The 17,330-nt window shown below is 41.4% G+C and overlaps 1 protein-coding gene across 1 annotated transcript in view; it reads left to right on the forward strand.

Moving 5' to 3' along the window:
* The first annotated feature begins 2,725 nt into the window (after positions 1–2,725).
* Positions 2,726–17,330, forward strand: part of LOC145996519 (CYFIP-related Rac1 interactor A) — an 85,690-nt gene continuing 71,085 nt past the window's right edge. The window contains exon 1 of the mRNA XM_083133048.1: positions 2,726–2,762. Coding sequence (XP_082989174.1) covers positions 2,726–2,762 — 37 coding nt within the window. The remainder of the gene's footprint in view (positions 2,763–17,330) is intronic.

The raw sequence follows: 17,330 nt of genomic DNA on the forward strand, positions 1-17,330 counted from the left end.
CTTTTCCACTCATTTGGTCATCCGTCTTACACGTTTTCCTGCTGTGCGACAAGTCTATTAAAATGTGTTAATTTTTTACATATCTTCATCGGCATTCTTTACTTCGTTCGAGCCGACCTCCGTGGTGCAGTGGTTAACACAGCGCGCTGAGATGGAAGGGGTCTCGGGTTTGAATCCCGACCTGTGTTCTTTGTAGGTGTCTTGCCATCAATTTCATCACTCAACCTTATCGTCGCGATTAGTCAAACATGGCAGACAAGCCACGCTAAGTAACAAACATCAAAATGAAATTAGTTCCCTTGAATTTGTAGGCATTTTTTTGTTGCCTTCTCTTAGTATGTGTACTCATTTTACGCACTATTCTTTAATTAATTGCGACGATGAGGATGAATGGCTGACAATCACAAACGGACAAGATACAGAGTGGGGAATGCACTCCCGAGTAGGTTGAATAATGCAGGGATTTCGGTACCAGGAAATCCAATCTTTGGCGCTGAAAATTCATTTATCCTCACATCTCTCCTTCATACCTTTCGATCATTCCACACGGCTGCAAAATAGAATTGATATATGGCAGAAGCGGCAACGTAAACGCGACCATAAAACATAACGGAAAGAAAGCAAGTTTCGCAGAGGATTGACAGTTGACACTACTCAATATGGAAGTGAGCCTCCTACCTCCTCTCACCCCCTGCACTTGCCAACCCTCTCACCCAAGCAAGTCAGTAGTCACTCTATCTTTAACATGGCATCTAATATACATTCCAGGCTGTAATTTTCATGTTGATGTTACTTTCTTCGATAATGTATTCCTTGTTTTCATAGACTGTTCGTTATATATATATATATATATATATATATATATATATTGCTTCTTAGATTATAGCTGGGGTGCGGTTATGTACTTATGTTTTTTTTCTGCAATTGTTGATAATATGTATCTTATCATTTCAGTTTATATCATAATTTAATTTCATAATGATAATAATAATAATACACTGCCTTCCAAAAGTTAAGCACGCAATGCAAATTTTATAAAGCGTATGTTTAATTTGAGTGGCTGAAAATCGCTTCGGATGTAGATGTTAGTTTTTATGTGTAGCTTCCTTTTTGTAAGTAGAGAGTGAATCATCTGTACCTAGGTGCTTAATCTGTGTTCTTGAAATAACATAAAAGCGAGGATTTCGTGCAAGAATCATCACACTTTCGTTGAAGACGCCAGCATTCTGAAGGGTTTGCCGTTTGAGGTGCATTTAAAAGCTGATACAAAGTGTTTATAACTTTTGTAGGATTATTTTTGATAATATTCTATGGCTGAAAGAAGAAGAATGACAGATAGTGAGTGCTGGCGTGCTGTCGGACGCATTGAAGCAGGACAGTCAATCAAAGATGTCGCTCTTTTCTTTGGCGTTGATCATTCGGTAAATTCTCGATTATGGAAAAAAATCCAAACAAGTCAAACAGTTGTCCGGAGACCTGTGCCCGGTCGTACAAGGATCACCGCCTCCTCTGATGATCGGTATATTGCTATAGTAGCCAAGCGGAATCAACGAGCGACCTCCACAACTGTTAAATCTATGGCACTTGGGAAGACAATATCTGCCAGTACTGTGCGCCGAAGGCTCCACATGAAGGGATTGTACGCCAGAGTACCACGTGCTTGTGTTGCACTAACCGTCCAAGCCAGAGGGGTCACATTAAAGTGGTGTCGTCAACATGTCAATTGGACTGTTCCAGACTGGTGCAACGTCCTATTCACGGACGAGTCCAGATTTGCCCTGGAATCAGATGATAAGCGTGTAAGGGTCTGGAGAGAACGAGGCACACGCAATCAGGCCAAGAACATAATCGAACATCACGCATTCAGTGGTGACAGCGTCATGGTGTGGGCTGGAATTTCAATGGGATATCGCACCGAGCTGCACATCTTTAAAAGCGGTTCTGTGACGGCTGCGCGGTATCGGGATGAAGTCCTAGACCCTAATCTGAGACTCTCTGCTGCAGCAGTTGGTCCTGATTTCCTCCTTATAGACGATAATGCCCGTCCCCATCGAGCCAACATCGTTGACGAGTACCTGGAAAGTGAGGGCATTTCTCGTATGGAGTGGCCGGCGTATTTCCCCGACCTTAATCTCATTAAAACCTTTGGGATGCCCTCGGTGTGCTGTCTCTGCACGTTTACCTCCTCTAGCCCTAATGGAGGAATGGCCATTGCTCGCATCTGCGATGCGATCATCTCATTGAAAGCATGAAAAATCGTTGTAAAGTTTGTGTGAAGGTCCAGAGTGGTCACATACCATATTACTGTAAGTTTTGTTTGGTTTGTTTGCCTTTAAACATCATTATGTTAATGACCCAAATGCGACGTCATCATAACTTACGAAAAGTAAATATTTTTTCATCTTTCTACACAATTCTTGTTTTCTTTAATGCATAAACACATTTGCTACCTTCATGTACAATTTTGTGTTAATCAAAGCTTTACTTTTCCATTTTTGTTGATTTTACCAAGTCGTGCTTACACATAATAATATAGAACAAACAATATATTTATAAAAGATATAATATTTAGAGCATATAAATTGAATCAGGTCGGATAATCTCTAGATATTCCTCAACATTGGCAAATGTCATTTTCTCTATAGATATCCATTTCTCGATGTACATCCTGTTCTAAACTAGAGGACTTTTCCTCTTGGACTCTCAGTACATTGAAGTTATGAATATGAGGGATATGAAGGATTTGAGAGATATTATAGAAAGTAAGTGAAGTTTAACAGAGGAGAGTACCTACTATAAGGATTATTGAGACTGATATTTCTCCACTAATTCCTCTTCTACAATTTAATAATTAGGATTAGATAGACACTACTCAATATGCAATAATATCCTTATTACAAATACATTATTATTGGAATTACAAAATAAATTGTTCTGAACAATAACTGGTAATTTCCAGCTCACGCTAAACATTGATGGATATCAACGGGGTATATGTTTTTAATGCGTAATGCAAAGATGCCTAATCTAAAACAAATACGGGATTTCTGGACACCGATAGAAAGTGGGATCCCGGAATACAGCAACTTTGGATTCTAATTCAGAACACGAACCCTAAGAGGATTGTGAGACCAGGTGCCAGAGCCTCGTTTGCTTGCAAGAATACAAATTTCAGGATGACGCTCTTACACGCCCTGTGCGAATTTAGACACTGTCAAACCTGTAACAAGTCTGTGCCGTTTTCTTTCTTCCGACAAAGTCTAGCTAACAAGAAAGCTCTTATTATAATAAGCAGTATTAGCTGTGCAACCTTTCCTATGGATACATTTGTATTTTAGCCAACACTGGTGGTTGCTCTTTCATCCACTTCATTACCTTCATCATCATCATCCCTCGTACATATAGATTTCTTATATTTCGTAATAATTACTGAATGAAAAGTTGAATTAGATGTCTCACTGTGCCCATCTTTAATTTCAGAGTCAATTTTGTAGAAGAAAGATGTTCCGAGTAAGGAGAAAGTTCGAAATATTTGGGCTACTTCGTTTTCGCCTCCCAGAAACGAGTTAGCAAATCGGCTAAGTATTACTGCAAAGTCTTAAACGTAGCATAACATTATTAATATATTGCAATCCTCGGTGTTTTCCTGTTCGTTCTCGGGTTTCAGTTTTGTCTATCTAGCGGGCAGGCTGTTCTAGCAATAACAGTACTACAAATATTCTCTTCTGTTTTCTCAGTTTCTTCCCAGACAGTGACGTGTCCAAGATTCTCTAATGGGGGGGGGGGGTACGTATAACTTGTTTAGTAGTCGTTCCTCATTTTGCCATCGTTTCCTGCCATTGACGTTCTCTTTTTTTAGGAATTCTTTGCCCAAAGGGGAGCTATGACCCCCACCGAGCTCCCCCTTAGGCACGCCACTGGTCCAAGTCAATTTCTTTTTTGTCTTTATCACTTCCAGTATTACTCTTCTTGCTTCGATCTTTACCATAGCCACATTTTAAAGCTTCCAGTCGCTTTTCCTCACATTTAAAGATAACGTTTTCCTTGCATATAGCACCGTTCCATGAAGGCACATGCTCCATCTCGGCCATTTTGGAGGTGATCAGCACCACGCTCCGGCCGCCTTTACACCTTAGATCACCCACCCTCGGGAATCGAACCCGGGTTCGTTGCGTGGCAGATGCCCTACCAGACCTTCTCCTCGCACAAATTAATTCAATATGACACACTCCCTCAAGAAACAAATACAATGAAATTACAAAATCTTTACCTCTCAAAGAAATAAACATCGTCGAATCCAAAATGAGACTGATCTTGAAGCTTGTTGCAATACGGAAGCCAGCAAATCCCTTCCTTGTCACAACCGCAAAGGAAACATCAAACGCGTTATCTTATCTCCAGAAGTCCAGATGCAATTTCGTTTCACGATATTCAACATAAATACTCACAAAACAGGAGCCAACCCAAGTATATATAATACTGCTAGGGAAGAAGAACCCTGTCAGCATGCTTCCAATGGGGGGAAGATTACATAAAAGAGCCGAACCATTTCTTCTCACCCTTTCAAGCAACTTCCTTGTACGCAGTTGCCCTTGAAACCGGTTTCCTCTTCTTCCTCTCGCTTCCTTTTCTGCTTGATTTGCTGGTTCGCGATGCTTTTTAGGTTTACATGGGAGCGTGGAAGCTTTCTGTGTCCCTGCAATGCTCGGACATTCTCTGTTGTTGCGTGAGATTTACGGTCGTTTCGGGAACATCAAGTAGGAAAATGTGGTCTTGACTTATTGCACCCTCTCTCTCTCTTCCCCCTTTGGTCCGAAACAACCCGAGGAAGGGAGATCTGCAGTGACAATGCCATAGCGATATGTTGGAGTTCACAGACCTTAGAATGCGGCAAGAAATGGGGCGTTAATCTTCAGTCTGGGGCATATTCATGCGTGGTTCTTTTCTTCTCCTCCTCAGCTGCACTGTCTGGACGGATTTGAGAAAGGGTGGTATGCACGTGTGCGTGTGCTGGAGGTGTGGGGTATTGCTGTGTGGTATAATTGCCAAGCGCAGATATGTACGATCCTGAAAATTCCTGGAATATACACGGAGTAGCAGTAATGAAACAATAATCGGACGAAGGATGGACGAAATTACATTGGTGGGTTCAGGACCAAATAGTGAAATATATAAATAGATATGAATATGCGGGCAAATGCAACAACGTATGAAGACAAGAATATAATTTAGTACCACGACCCCTTTCATGCACACGAAGGCACGGGAAAGGCAGAAGAGAAGACAAGAAAAGTTGTCGCAGAGAAGTGGTGGAAGTGTCGTAGAGAAATAAATAGAAGAAAAGAGGAACGTAATGCAATAGAAAAGAATAGAAGGTGATAGGAAAAAGAAGAAGAGAAGTGAGTAGAAGAGAAGTGAAGGGGATGCATAAGAAGAAGAGAGATGTTGCAGAGAAGTGAATAGCATGAATTGATTGATTTGGTTTATTTTACTTCGCTTTTCTGCTAATTTTGGCTAATCACGAAGATGAGGATGTATGGTAATTTGTGGTGCTGATGAAGGAACACTCACAAAAAACGCCTATGCCAGGTCGGGATTCGAACCCGTGACCCCTGGCGTCTTAGCGCGCTGTGATATAACCACTCCGTCACTGAGGTCGGCGGAAGGGAATTATATATAGCTAAGTTAGTACCGCGAACCCTTCCACAAATACGAAGGCACGGGAAAGATAGAAGAGAGGAGAAGTATAGAGACGAAAAGTTGTCAGAGAAGGGAATGGAAAAGAAGAGAACATGTCATTGAGGAATAAATAGAATGTAATGTAATGGGAAAGAGGCGTTCTTTTAAAAAAGAAAAGTGAAATGAAGGGAATGGATAAGATGGGATGATGTTGCAGAGAAAGGAAGAGAAACGAATGAATAAGAAGATGCCGTAGAGGAGTGAATAGAAGATAAGGGAAGAGGTCATAAGCGATGAAGGAAGAGGGCAGAGAAGAGAAGAGGGGGGAGCTAGAATGTGATTGGTCAGTATTGTCTTCCTCGTGGAATAAACTTAAAACATGCTAGTTGGATAACTAACATCTGGAGAGAGATGCAGTGATCTGCAAGACCTCCATCGAAAATCAATTCAAAATAAGGTTATAGGTTTTACTCTTGCTATCACATAGTTAGTAGGAACTTTATTAGGATACTAGTCATCCGTATAACTATTTACATCTTGATAAAGAGTGTAAATCATTGGCTCCCTCCATCCCACTCTAAGATGAAAAACCTATTCCAAAGATTAAAATTCAGAAGAAAAATACATGATGAAAACTTGAGCTTCCTAAGCACACAGCAGTACTTTTTTTTTATAGAATAAACTTCCTCCATTCATAATGTCCCTCACCAATCATAACAACTTCAAAAACAAACTTAAAAATCTACTGCTGAACGAGCAATATCGGTGCCCAAGCATAGGAGTGCGCAGACCCTCTGGTTAGGAAGGGGAGCAAAAACATAGGCGCCGACTTAGGGGGGGGGGTCAAAGCAATTTCTGCCCCCACCCCAATTCCTCAAGAAGTATATGCATTATACGTAACACAATATTGTTGTCAATCCTGCCTCCCTCCCCTCTTCAAATATTTACATGGAGTTGCCGCTTCTGGGCAAAAACCTTGATGAAAGTTCAGTTGGGAAAGAAAAAACCTCATTCTATCTACTCTTTTACTGTATTGATGGGTACGAAACAGGGGCATGATCGGACCCACCGAAAATCCTCTGAGTGTAATTTTAGGCATATTATGGTTCAGTTACGTAGCAAATACCCTTCCTTCCCCCGTAGTTCCTTGGAACTTTCATAGGCCTGAAAATACTTCATTTTCTTTAAGAGTATAATATTGTTTAATAACGGCGAAAAGATTCCTCTACACTAAATTTCTAGGTGAAAGGATAGGGCATGAACGTCCGGAAGAGGGGAGGGGCGGAGCAAAGAACACCCCCCCTGGAAAATGTATGTCAAACTTAAAAGTACATATTTCACACATATACTAATTTGATTTCAGTCACAGTAATTTAATTATTATAAAGAGGGTGCAGAAACGTGATAATTTCAAACTCAAGTTGTTTTTTTTTTTTAAAGTGCAACACTATAATAAGGGCATATTTGCCTCGTTTATCCCCCTAAATAAAATACCTTGCTTGCCCCTCGTAAAAAAATCTGCGGACATCCATGATTAGCGGAAGCAATTAAATCCCCCCGTGCGCACGCCTAAGTGCTCAAGTACTCACGAATAGCGACTCGCATGATGCTCTCTCACTCTGGGCTAAATTGGTGATCTTAACAATTTTTCTTTCCCCCTTTACGTCTTGCCAATCCTTGACTATATTTTATCCTTACATATTTTGATTACCATTTATATTGGTATGACACTGGGTACAATCGTGTCTATTCACATGCGCATCCTTTCGTGTAGGCTTTGTTGGACGAATCTTGGTTCTCACGTGTTTTTTTCCTTTTAGTAGAGCAGCGACTGGTTGAACCTAGCCATTTAATAAAGACGAATTGAATAACAAAAACAAGATTGAAACTTACGGCATAGAAAAACATCCCGGAACTACATTCCCTTGTGTGCAAGTGGAAAAATTTCATTTTGCTTTGTCATTCACAAATTTCCACGTAGATGACAATAGACAATTTAGTAGAATTTGCTTGCGGTGTAAACCTTTTACTTATTACGTGTCCATAGCTACCACCTTTTCCGTTCCTTCCTTTCAATACCCATCTATTATTATCACTATTGTATTAAATATTTGTTTCTGGCGAACTGAATGGCCTCGAAGATAAAACGAAAGGGCACCTCTATATTGTGGAATAAGGATGAGTTACACAGGAACGTTTTTCACTTGACTGTAGGTCTAAACTTCTTAATGTAAGATTTGCATAACCTTGCACTGCAAATGAAAAAAAAAAGCGAATATTCACAAAGTAATTTTGAATTTAAAAAAATATACTCGTATATATCTCTTTTCGAGAAAACACAATTCAAGAACATAAGATCTATACTCTGTCCCGGGAAACTCTGGAGCGAACGAACGAAAACACGTTTCTGCGCAAGTGGTGACTCGAGAGAGCTCGAACCAATGAACTCGCGAGAGGGGAAGGGAGTGCTGCTACCAGCTATTTGAAGCAGCGCCCACGGTTTTGCACCTCCAACTTGCTTTCTCCTCTTCTGTTCTGTTATGCGCGGCCTTGCTCCACAGATTCCAGGGACAGAGTAGGTCTCATTCCATCGTTTTGCACTAATTTTAAACGGTGTTCTACTTCCTAATGATTCTCCATAGCACAGATCAATTCAGCTTAATAGTACTCCAATGTAATACAGGGCGTTTCCTCGTTCTCAGCTCCTCATTTTCGTTTATAAAAATTAAACTATTCGTCATAATGTAATGAAATTTGCTACGGACATACCTTGGTGCATGAGACGCATGGTGACGTCATTGGAGATGGCGCCACAATCTCTTTAGTCCAAGCGTAGGCATGCGCGTGCCTCTGGGCGATTCAGTCTTTAAATGCCAATCGTACGGACGTGTGCTTTCAGTCTGATATACTGGGATATAAAATTTTCTATCAAAAATTTCTAGAAAACATGTTTATAGTTTTTGTTTCACAACATATGCATTTTTTTGCACTGAATGATGTTTGTTAAACATGTTATAAAAACAAAGTATGATCGTTTCAGTGCAGGCCCGTACCAAGGATTTGGTACCAGTTCCGCAAATTAACAGTGTTTTCAAATTTCCAGCACCACTGAACAGCAATGATAATTCTATGTTTAGACAATAACATATATTTGTGAACTAAATGTTGCGTATTAGCAATGATTATTAAAATAAAGAACATGTCTAAATGTGAGTTAACAAAAGAATATACATTTTAGCAACACGACTGCAATTCAAAATATAAGTCGGGGCAGGGATTAAAAAGAATGGACTGTCTTGATGAAATCGGGACGTCTGGTAGCCTCGCATCAATTGTTATGAAATAAAACTCCCAATATTGCAGACTTCAGGCTTCTGGTGTCTGCTTCTCTCCAGAAACAACCCATTGATTTATTTATGCAAGCACAAAATTGAAATCTTTACAAATTTGAAAAATCGTCGATGTTATTTTCGAAGCTCTTTATTTAACTATTTGAGACTTCGAGGGGGGGGGGAGATGGCCCCCATGGCCCCTCTCCTGTTTCAGTGTACAAGTATATAAATCACAGTACTGGTCGACTCTTAAGTACAACATATCTGGGTAAGACTCAGGGGTTCCCACAGGGAGGTTTCATGACGCGCCTGCGTCATGGGAATTTTTGGGGGGCATAAAATTTTATACTAATTCTATATATCTTCACACAAAAAGGGATGAGATCGTTTCGTTTGATTGACTTGTTATCAGTGATGTGCCGTACACTATAAGTTTACGTCTACATACGTTGTCTACACATAATCTACGCGTAGATTATATTGGGTTGTAGTTTACATAGACTACGTAGACAATTTAAAGTGCATGAAAATTAATTTTCAAGGGTGTCATGAAAGGAAAGTGACATTTTCAACTGTATTGGTTCCTAACGAAATGAAAAGAATCCTATTTACAACAAAATTTCTCTTCTCTTCTATCATCAACTATGGAAGAAGATAAATAGTATGCAAAAAACAACAGATGGCAGTCGTGAGGCAACATTAGTCTTTTTCCCATAACACACTACAATATTTCCTATGTTAGGTTGTTTCCTAGGTAGAAATTGTTTGAATTTGGAAGGGAGCGTATGAAAGTTCTCCTCACACATCAGCAACTGATACGCAGTATAATTTTGTTTTACTTCCACGGCGCCCTTTGCTAAGTTAGCATCACCTTTCGCCATGTTGTTTACATAGATTACGTCATCTACGTGTATGAAGTAGTCTACGTGTAGAATGTAGACTATCGTTCTTTACGCGTAAACGCACATCACTGTTTGTTATTGATTCTTAGTTTGTAGAGTTTTTCTACATACCTGTGGGTGATCGCGGTAATAGGGTTGAAATGGAACACCAACTCTTATGCCTTTAGAATCAGTTTGGATGGGGGGGAGGACGGGGACGTGCTGTTCGCATTAATACAAGTTTAGTCGAGCAGACAAACTGTGAAGAATAAGGTTCAGTGCACCAACAATGAAAGGGAGCCTGAGCAGTTTTGTACTTTTTATGTTAGCAAACATGAAAGTGAGCCTGAAGTACCTAATTAAACATATATTGCTTAAATATGTCTGTATTATATTGTTCCGCAAAAGTCTGTCCAAAATAATTTGAGTAAATAATTCGGCATAAAAGGGGGGGGGGGCAATGTTCTACCTTTTTTGGTGGGAGTGCGTCATAGGTCTTGGGGGGGGGGGGCACCCCTGGTAAGACTACAGCAGTTTGCAAGGGTAATGCAAAGACAGGAAGTACATCAAGCAGTAAAATCCTAACAGTGGTAGTGGAAACAACTTTCGAACGATGGTAAATAACACTTCGACACACACAATTAAAGATTTAACGACTGGTACTTCAACGGAAAGGAGCATGATCTTGAAGAAACAAAAAGTAGGAGGATGCTAACTCAATGTAAAGATGTAAATACAACCACGCTGGCTGTAAAAATGACAGCATTCTGCAACATGATTATACCCTTTACACGGCGTGACTCCTCAGTTGAAGACCCTTGCATCTTCTCAGAGTGCTCTCCAGACGCCATTCTTATTTTTTGAATATTCTGCGAAAGAAAAGAGCACGTGCATAAGCATATATCCCTCCGATGAAAGCACTTCCTCCACGAGGTGGCATTTAATATTACCGTCACGTGCCCGATACCCGAAGAAGATGCGGATAAAAGAACCAACAGCGGCTGCAGGCGAAGACGCCAGTGTTGCCACATGGAGGGAAATTTCCCTCATTGCAGGGAAATTTGGGTAAAAACGAAATTGGAAATTTTATGAAAAATATCAAAATCGCATCGAAGGCTTTTGTTCTCTCCAAAATAATAATAATTTGAATTAGGAACAATAAAAACAGTCCCATTGTTTTCAAGCAATTTTTAAAATTATTGTTACAACACAACTAGTTCAAACATAACGAGGTAACTGTTCTCATAAAAAATCCCATATTTTGCATATTTTTCTCAAAATGTGTACAATTAAAGTAAAGTGGTCGACTATGCTTTGCACCAAGCCATAAAGGCGTATAGGGGGTGTGGAATTAGGGTAAGGCTATCAGAAGCCCCGATTTAGTCGAGACAGTCCCTTTTTTTCAGTCAGTGTCCCGACTTTTTTCTGACCTCATTCGGGACGTCAAAATGTCCCGATTTCTTGTCAAGCCATTTTTTTCTTTAATTTTCTAGTGTTTACTCAGTCATAATAAACATACAAACGCACATTTTCCACAAAACATTGCTGATTGCGAAACATAATGAAAAAGATAACGATAAAAGATAAATGTTTAATTTACATTTCCATATTCTAATTTCGGGATACTAATCTGTTTTCTTCATTTCCAGTAATATGCTTTTGTTTTTGTTCCATTACATATTGTGCGTAATAACATTTGTTTATTTTTATTAATTACGTATGTATCATTTATGTGTACGCGCATGAGCATGCGGTCATGCATTGCGATATAGGAATGGAGTAGTAAAAACTTCCCTATTTCACGTTCTGAAAATATGGTCCCACACTTTCTTGATCACGGCCGAAGGTGGGGGTGATGTGATCAGCACCACGCCCCTGCCGCCTTTACCCCCCAGAGTTTCCTTCAGGTACCCACTTTATATGACGCTGGGTGGGCGCCGGAACCACTTTGACGGGTGGGAAAAAAAATCGCGGTTCTCCCCCGCCGGGATCGAACACGGGTCTCTCGCATGATAGTCAGACGCCCTACTGTTGTTTTCGTTCGTTCAGTCGATCCTAATATCTCTGTAGGTTGACGGGTTGGTAAAATAACAGTATTGCTCAAGTTTTGTGACGGCAGATTACAATTTTTCTAATATGAGGGGGGAAATTTCTATGCCTGGGAAAGGGAAATTCTGATCTCGGATTGTGGCAACACTGGCGAAGACGCTGGAGGGAGAGAGCGCGTGCGTCTTTCTGCAAGGAGGGGAGGACAACATAAAGCAACTTGAGATGTGTGTACGTCATATTATGCACCCTTCCCGGCATCTCGTCTTTTATCCCTTGGGTTACCACCCTCATCTGTTGTGTGCTCACCGGGCGGACCATCTGCTTGCGAGAGCCGACCTCGCGACCTCTTTCATTGAGGGACCTTCTTTCTTGAAACGGAGACCATTCTTCGCGCTCATCCGCTGGTCCAAAAGGAGCTTTTCTTGCGCTCAACAATAGGACCAATCTTATTGCCGGAGCATGCTCCTTCGATCCCACCTGTCCGGTCGGAGGTTGCGGCCGCTCACAAAGGGGAATCACCTTGTCTTTTCCACGTTCCGGTTTTCCAGAAAGCGACAGTGTCCTCACAAAAGGCATGGATGCGAGAACTTGAATTCCTGTCCGGACTTGTTTTCGCGCTTTGGTTGAATTTTTTTCGGGAGGGTCGCGCAATGCGATGCAAATCAGGGCTGCGACGAAGTTCACTGAACTTTTTAGCTGTTTTTCAAGAGTTCTCGAAGTGTGACCAATACGAGAAATTATTTTCCGAAGTCAAAACTTCTTTTGAACTCGCGTTTCTTTTCTGTGCATAAACTTCAAACGACTTGTCTGTTTCTGGAGTGTCCTTTGGCGTGTTTTGAACTAATATTAATACAAGAACAGTGGTATAACCACACATCCTACCACCAGTCTGGAATATCCGGAAAGAACACACATTAGATGAAACTGAGTTTTCCCCGCGTTTTAACCACTTGTTTTTCACCATTTCATTTTCAAATGTTCGTACACATACATTTCTACACATTATAAGAACTTTAACCAACAACTCGCTGGCCCATAACGTATATTTAACCTCTGTTGCTGGCTTTCTACCTCCATGATTTTAAACAAATTAACAACGAGTGCAGAAATCACGTGACCTAGTCAGCAACCATCTGTACTGCGACCTGTGCACTTGCGTACTTCTGTTCTTGGCACTTTCAAACTGTACTAGATGACGTCACCTCCGTCAAGATCATACTTCAAGTCTGGCACTTTGTACCTTTTGGACAGAGCCCAAGTCTCCTCGATGGCTCGCTCATAACGTCGTCACCTTGTAATCAAGAGGTCCCCCAAGGGTCCCGGGTTCGAATACCGCTCGGGCTTGGTTGTTTGTGAATGACCATTCATCAATTTTATCATTTGATCACTCATCCCCATCTTCGCAAATTAGCCAAGAAGCACAAAACGCGAAGTAAAATAAACTAACTCAATCAATCAAGAGGTCCCCGTTTCAATACCGATGAAAGTACATTGTGGTTCGGATCCCGATTAGTCTATCTAATGCACAATGCCATGAAGGCACGTAGAAGGAGGGGCTGGAGGGACGGCCGCACAGAGTCAAGATGTCATCCATTTTTGGAGAAAATGTGATCAATACTGCGCTCCGGTCGTCTTTACCTCCCACAGGGTTGCCCCCAAAGTAACCCATTGATTTGAGGCTGGGTGAGCCCCAGAGCCACTTTATACGGGGACAAGGCCGGAAAATTTTCGACCTTAGATCACCCACATCGGGAATAGAACCCGGGTCTTCCTCGAAATAGTTAGACGCCCTACGGACTTTTTTTTTTTAAGGCAAAGCCCCTAAGTGGCAGCTTTCCCCATGAAAACCTCATACAAATATTCTCAATTCTCTGCTTTTTCATATAAGACCGACAAACACAAACATACGAAGGAGAGAGAGAGAGAGAGAGAGAGAGAGAGAGAGAGAGAAAGAGAAAAACGAAGAGAAGAGAAAGATACATGTCCGAATCGTGATTCGGACTCTATACCACTGGCGTCATTGCATGCTGCGCTGACCAGTCCACCGACTAGACACCGCGACTGCTCTCCCTTCATCGTTTTAATCACATCATCTCAGATCCTCATCTTCGCGATTAGCCAAAAGTGGCAGAAAAGCGAATTAAAATATAAACCAAATCAATCAATTATCCTAGGCCCAAGACGAAACTTGTATATTGTTGATATGTCGAGCGGACTGAGTGAATAAAAATTCACGTGGCAGTCTGCAGACTGTTCCGCCAGATGACTCCCCAAGGAAATTCCGTCTTTCGCCTTCTGCAACAACGCCCACAGAACGTTGCACAGTGTGTGCGAATTGTACTACGTTGTACTACATACTCTGTAGTAGTCAGAAACAGAGTTTCGGGCATAATGCTTCAAGGATTTACTTTGTGCTCGCATCTGCGTGCACGCATGTACAGAGTAGAGTGTGTGGCAATGAACAATTGCTTGCGGAAGTGAAAATAGGAACGCAAGACGAGAAAAAAAGCCAGTTCTGTTACGAAATTTGAACACCAAAAAAAAGTGGCTCATGTAGCGTGAAAATTAAGAGAGATAAACAGTTTGCATGCCAGCATCTTTACACTGTTAACAAGGTCTAATGTGAATACATGAGATCTTTTCTCGACATGCAATTACACACACACACCCCCCCCCCACACACACACACATACACACACATAGCGAAGAAACGAAAAGAATGCTCTCTCCATATTTTCCGCCCTGTACTTTTCGTCGTGCCCTCATTGTTACTTTGCACTGGAGGAGACTAGTGACAGACTAGAAGACATTATTATTATTATTATTATTAATAATAATAATAATAATTATTATTATTATTATTATATTAAAACTGGAGAATGTAGCGAAAAAAATCTTAACGTCAGCAATAATAGACGATGCGTGCCGGAAATGGGGAAGGAGGAACTATGTGGACTTATGTGGATCAAAAGATAGATCACGATTGGCCTGGTTCAGACTTGAGGATGGACACAAGTTAAACTCTAACCTCTCTGAGGTGAGGAAGAGATTATTATTATTATTATTATTAATGTCTTCTAGTCTGTCACTTACAGCATGACCAAGAAATGAATACCCGTGTGGCGCTGTAGTCACAGGGCTCGCAGAGAAGAAAACAAATGACCGTGCACTTCAGTTCGCAAGTTTGCCGGAAGTATTCTTATCTTGGTTAAGCTGACCTCCGTGGCGCAATGGTTAGCACATCGCGTTACAACGCCAGAGGTTCGGGAATCCCGGCCTCGGCATGAGTATTCTTTGAGAGTGTCCTTTCATCATTTTCATCATATCATCGCTCATCCTTATCTTCGCGATTAGCCAAAAGTGGCAGAAAAGCGAAATGAACTAAACCAAATCAATCACTCATCTTGGTTATGCTGTATGACCCCTCCCAAATTGATCTCACGACATTTTGGAAGCTGATAGCGAACTCGGGACCGCCAGCACCAAAGGCAAGAAACTGACCATGCGGGAGCCCTTTGAAGCTCAACGACGCCTCTATCTTTGCCTACCGGTGTGGTTGGACTGGCTGTAAGACCCAGTGGCGATATTAGGTCAACGATCGAGATGCAGCACTTACTTCATTTCCTGCTCCAATTCCTTTCTTCTTTTCTCCGAGATTCTGTCCCATTGAAGGAGAGGAAGAATCTGCCTTTGCATCTACCGCCAGGCGCAGAATCCAACAGGTGCGAGATAAGCGGAGATAACCGAACGGTGACAGGGTGAGCTTGAAAAATGAAGCATAATTGCAGGCATTAGAGTCCTCTTGCTGGCAACATGTCAACATCACAAGACCCTATGATAATGACTTCCGAGGAAAGATCTTGCGGTCCTCTCCACGGTCCTTCCAGAGAGCACATCCCCTCTCCTGCCTCAGTCTTGTCTTTCGCAATATCTTTCTTCCATCCTTTTTTCTCATCGCTCTTTGAACCGCGCCGTCCTGTTATTGCGAAATCGAGTGGTTGGAGAAAGGACAATCTTGTGGTGACTTGTGAAGATGTCAAAAACCCAGCGATGACAGCGACCCTACTGGACAAAAAAGGAAGAATAAAACGGTGACTTGCGGAAATGAATGATGTTGCTTGGAATCATGGTCTCACTTCGCTTCCGTCTTTTCTTTAACGTTTTTTTTTTCTTAATAAAGGTAAGTAGCATCATCCGATCATGTTTGGATGACACGTTTATAGTAATTTTCTTATATCTCCTACGAAAATCCACCAAGACGGTGGGTATTTGCAGACTTTGGGAAGTTATTTTCAAAAAGTAAGCGAGTTAGCATTTCAAAACAGCCTGTAGGCCCCCGTGGCGGAGTGGTTAGTACAGAGCGTTACGACACCAGGGGTCCCGGGTTCGAATCCCGGCCTGTGCATGCGTGCTCTTCGACAATGTCCCTTCATCAATTTTATCATATCATCACTCATCTCACCTTCACGGTTAGCCAAAAGTGGCACAAAAGCGAAGGAGAATAAACCAAATCATACAATCAAGTTACAAGAAATAACTCGCCGTTCGAGTTACTCATTTTGAAAGTAACTGTTTACTTTAATTCTACTTTATTCTAGATGATTTATAACTACAGTCAGGATTTTGTCCTGAATGCCTATTTTGTTCCAATGAACAGATAGGTAAGTTTTCATTCAGTACAGAATTAGTGGGCCTCCCCGATGGCGTAGTGGTAAGGTCATCGCCTTGTAATCAAGGTGCTGCGGGTTCGATAACCGGTGGGGGCACATAGTGGTTCGGATCACACTTTAAACTGTGGGTGCAGTACCGATTAGCCTATCTGTGCATAAACTCAAACTCAGAAACAGTACATAATTATGTTTCGGGGAATTGCATTTGTTACATATCAATTCTATTGCGTCTACATTGGCCTCGCGGATGGCGAAGGGGAAAACGTGGCTACAGCTACCAGCCTTTTTCAGCAGGGCTCCGCCCACTCGCTTTCTCCCCTTCTCTACCGTTAAGCTTGGCCTTGCCCCACAGGCCTGTTTGCATCTTCTCATTCTTTTTTCGTCTCCTCCACCTTCACGTCGTAACTAATTCTTGCTACATTTCTACGTGACATTCATCATAAATGTTCCTTTCTGCTTACCCTTGTAATGAGCGTATTCCTAAACATGGGGGGCCAGTATAGGGAGAATGTGGTCGAACCGGTCCGTCGACCCCCCCCCCCCGGAAATTCGTTAGAAAAGTTACGAAAAGGCAGAAATCTTTTTTAAATAACAGAAATAAAGAGATAAGTTAGTTACGTGGTCGTTCAATATATAAGTTTCTGTATGCTGTAAAAAAAAATATTTTTAACATACGTACATTAGAAAACTATACATACATGTGTAGGAGGATCCTTCCT

Source organism: Lepisma saccharinum, chromosome 1 (assembly GCF_977018435.1).
Source record: "Lepisma saccharinum chromosome 1, izLepSacc3.1, whole genome shotgun sequence".
NCBI lineage: Eukaryota > Metazoa > Arthropoda > Insecta > Zygentoma > Lepismatidae > Lepisma > Lepisma saccharinum.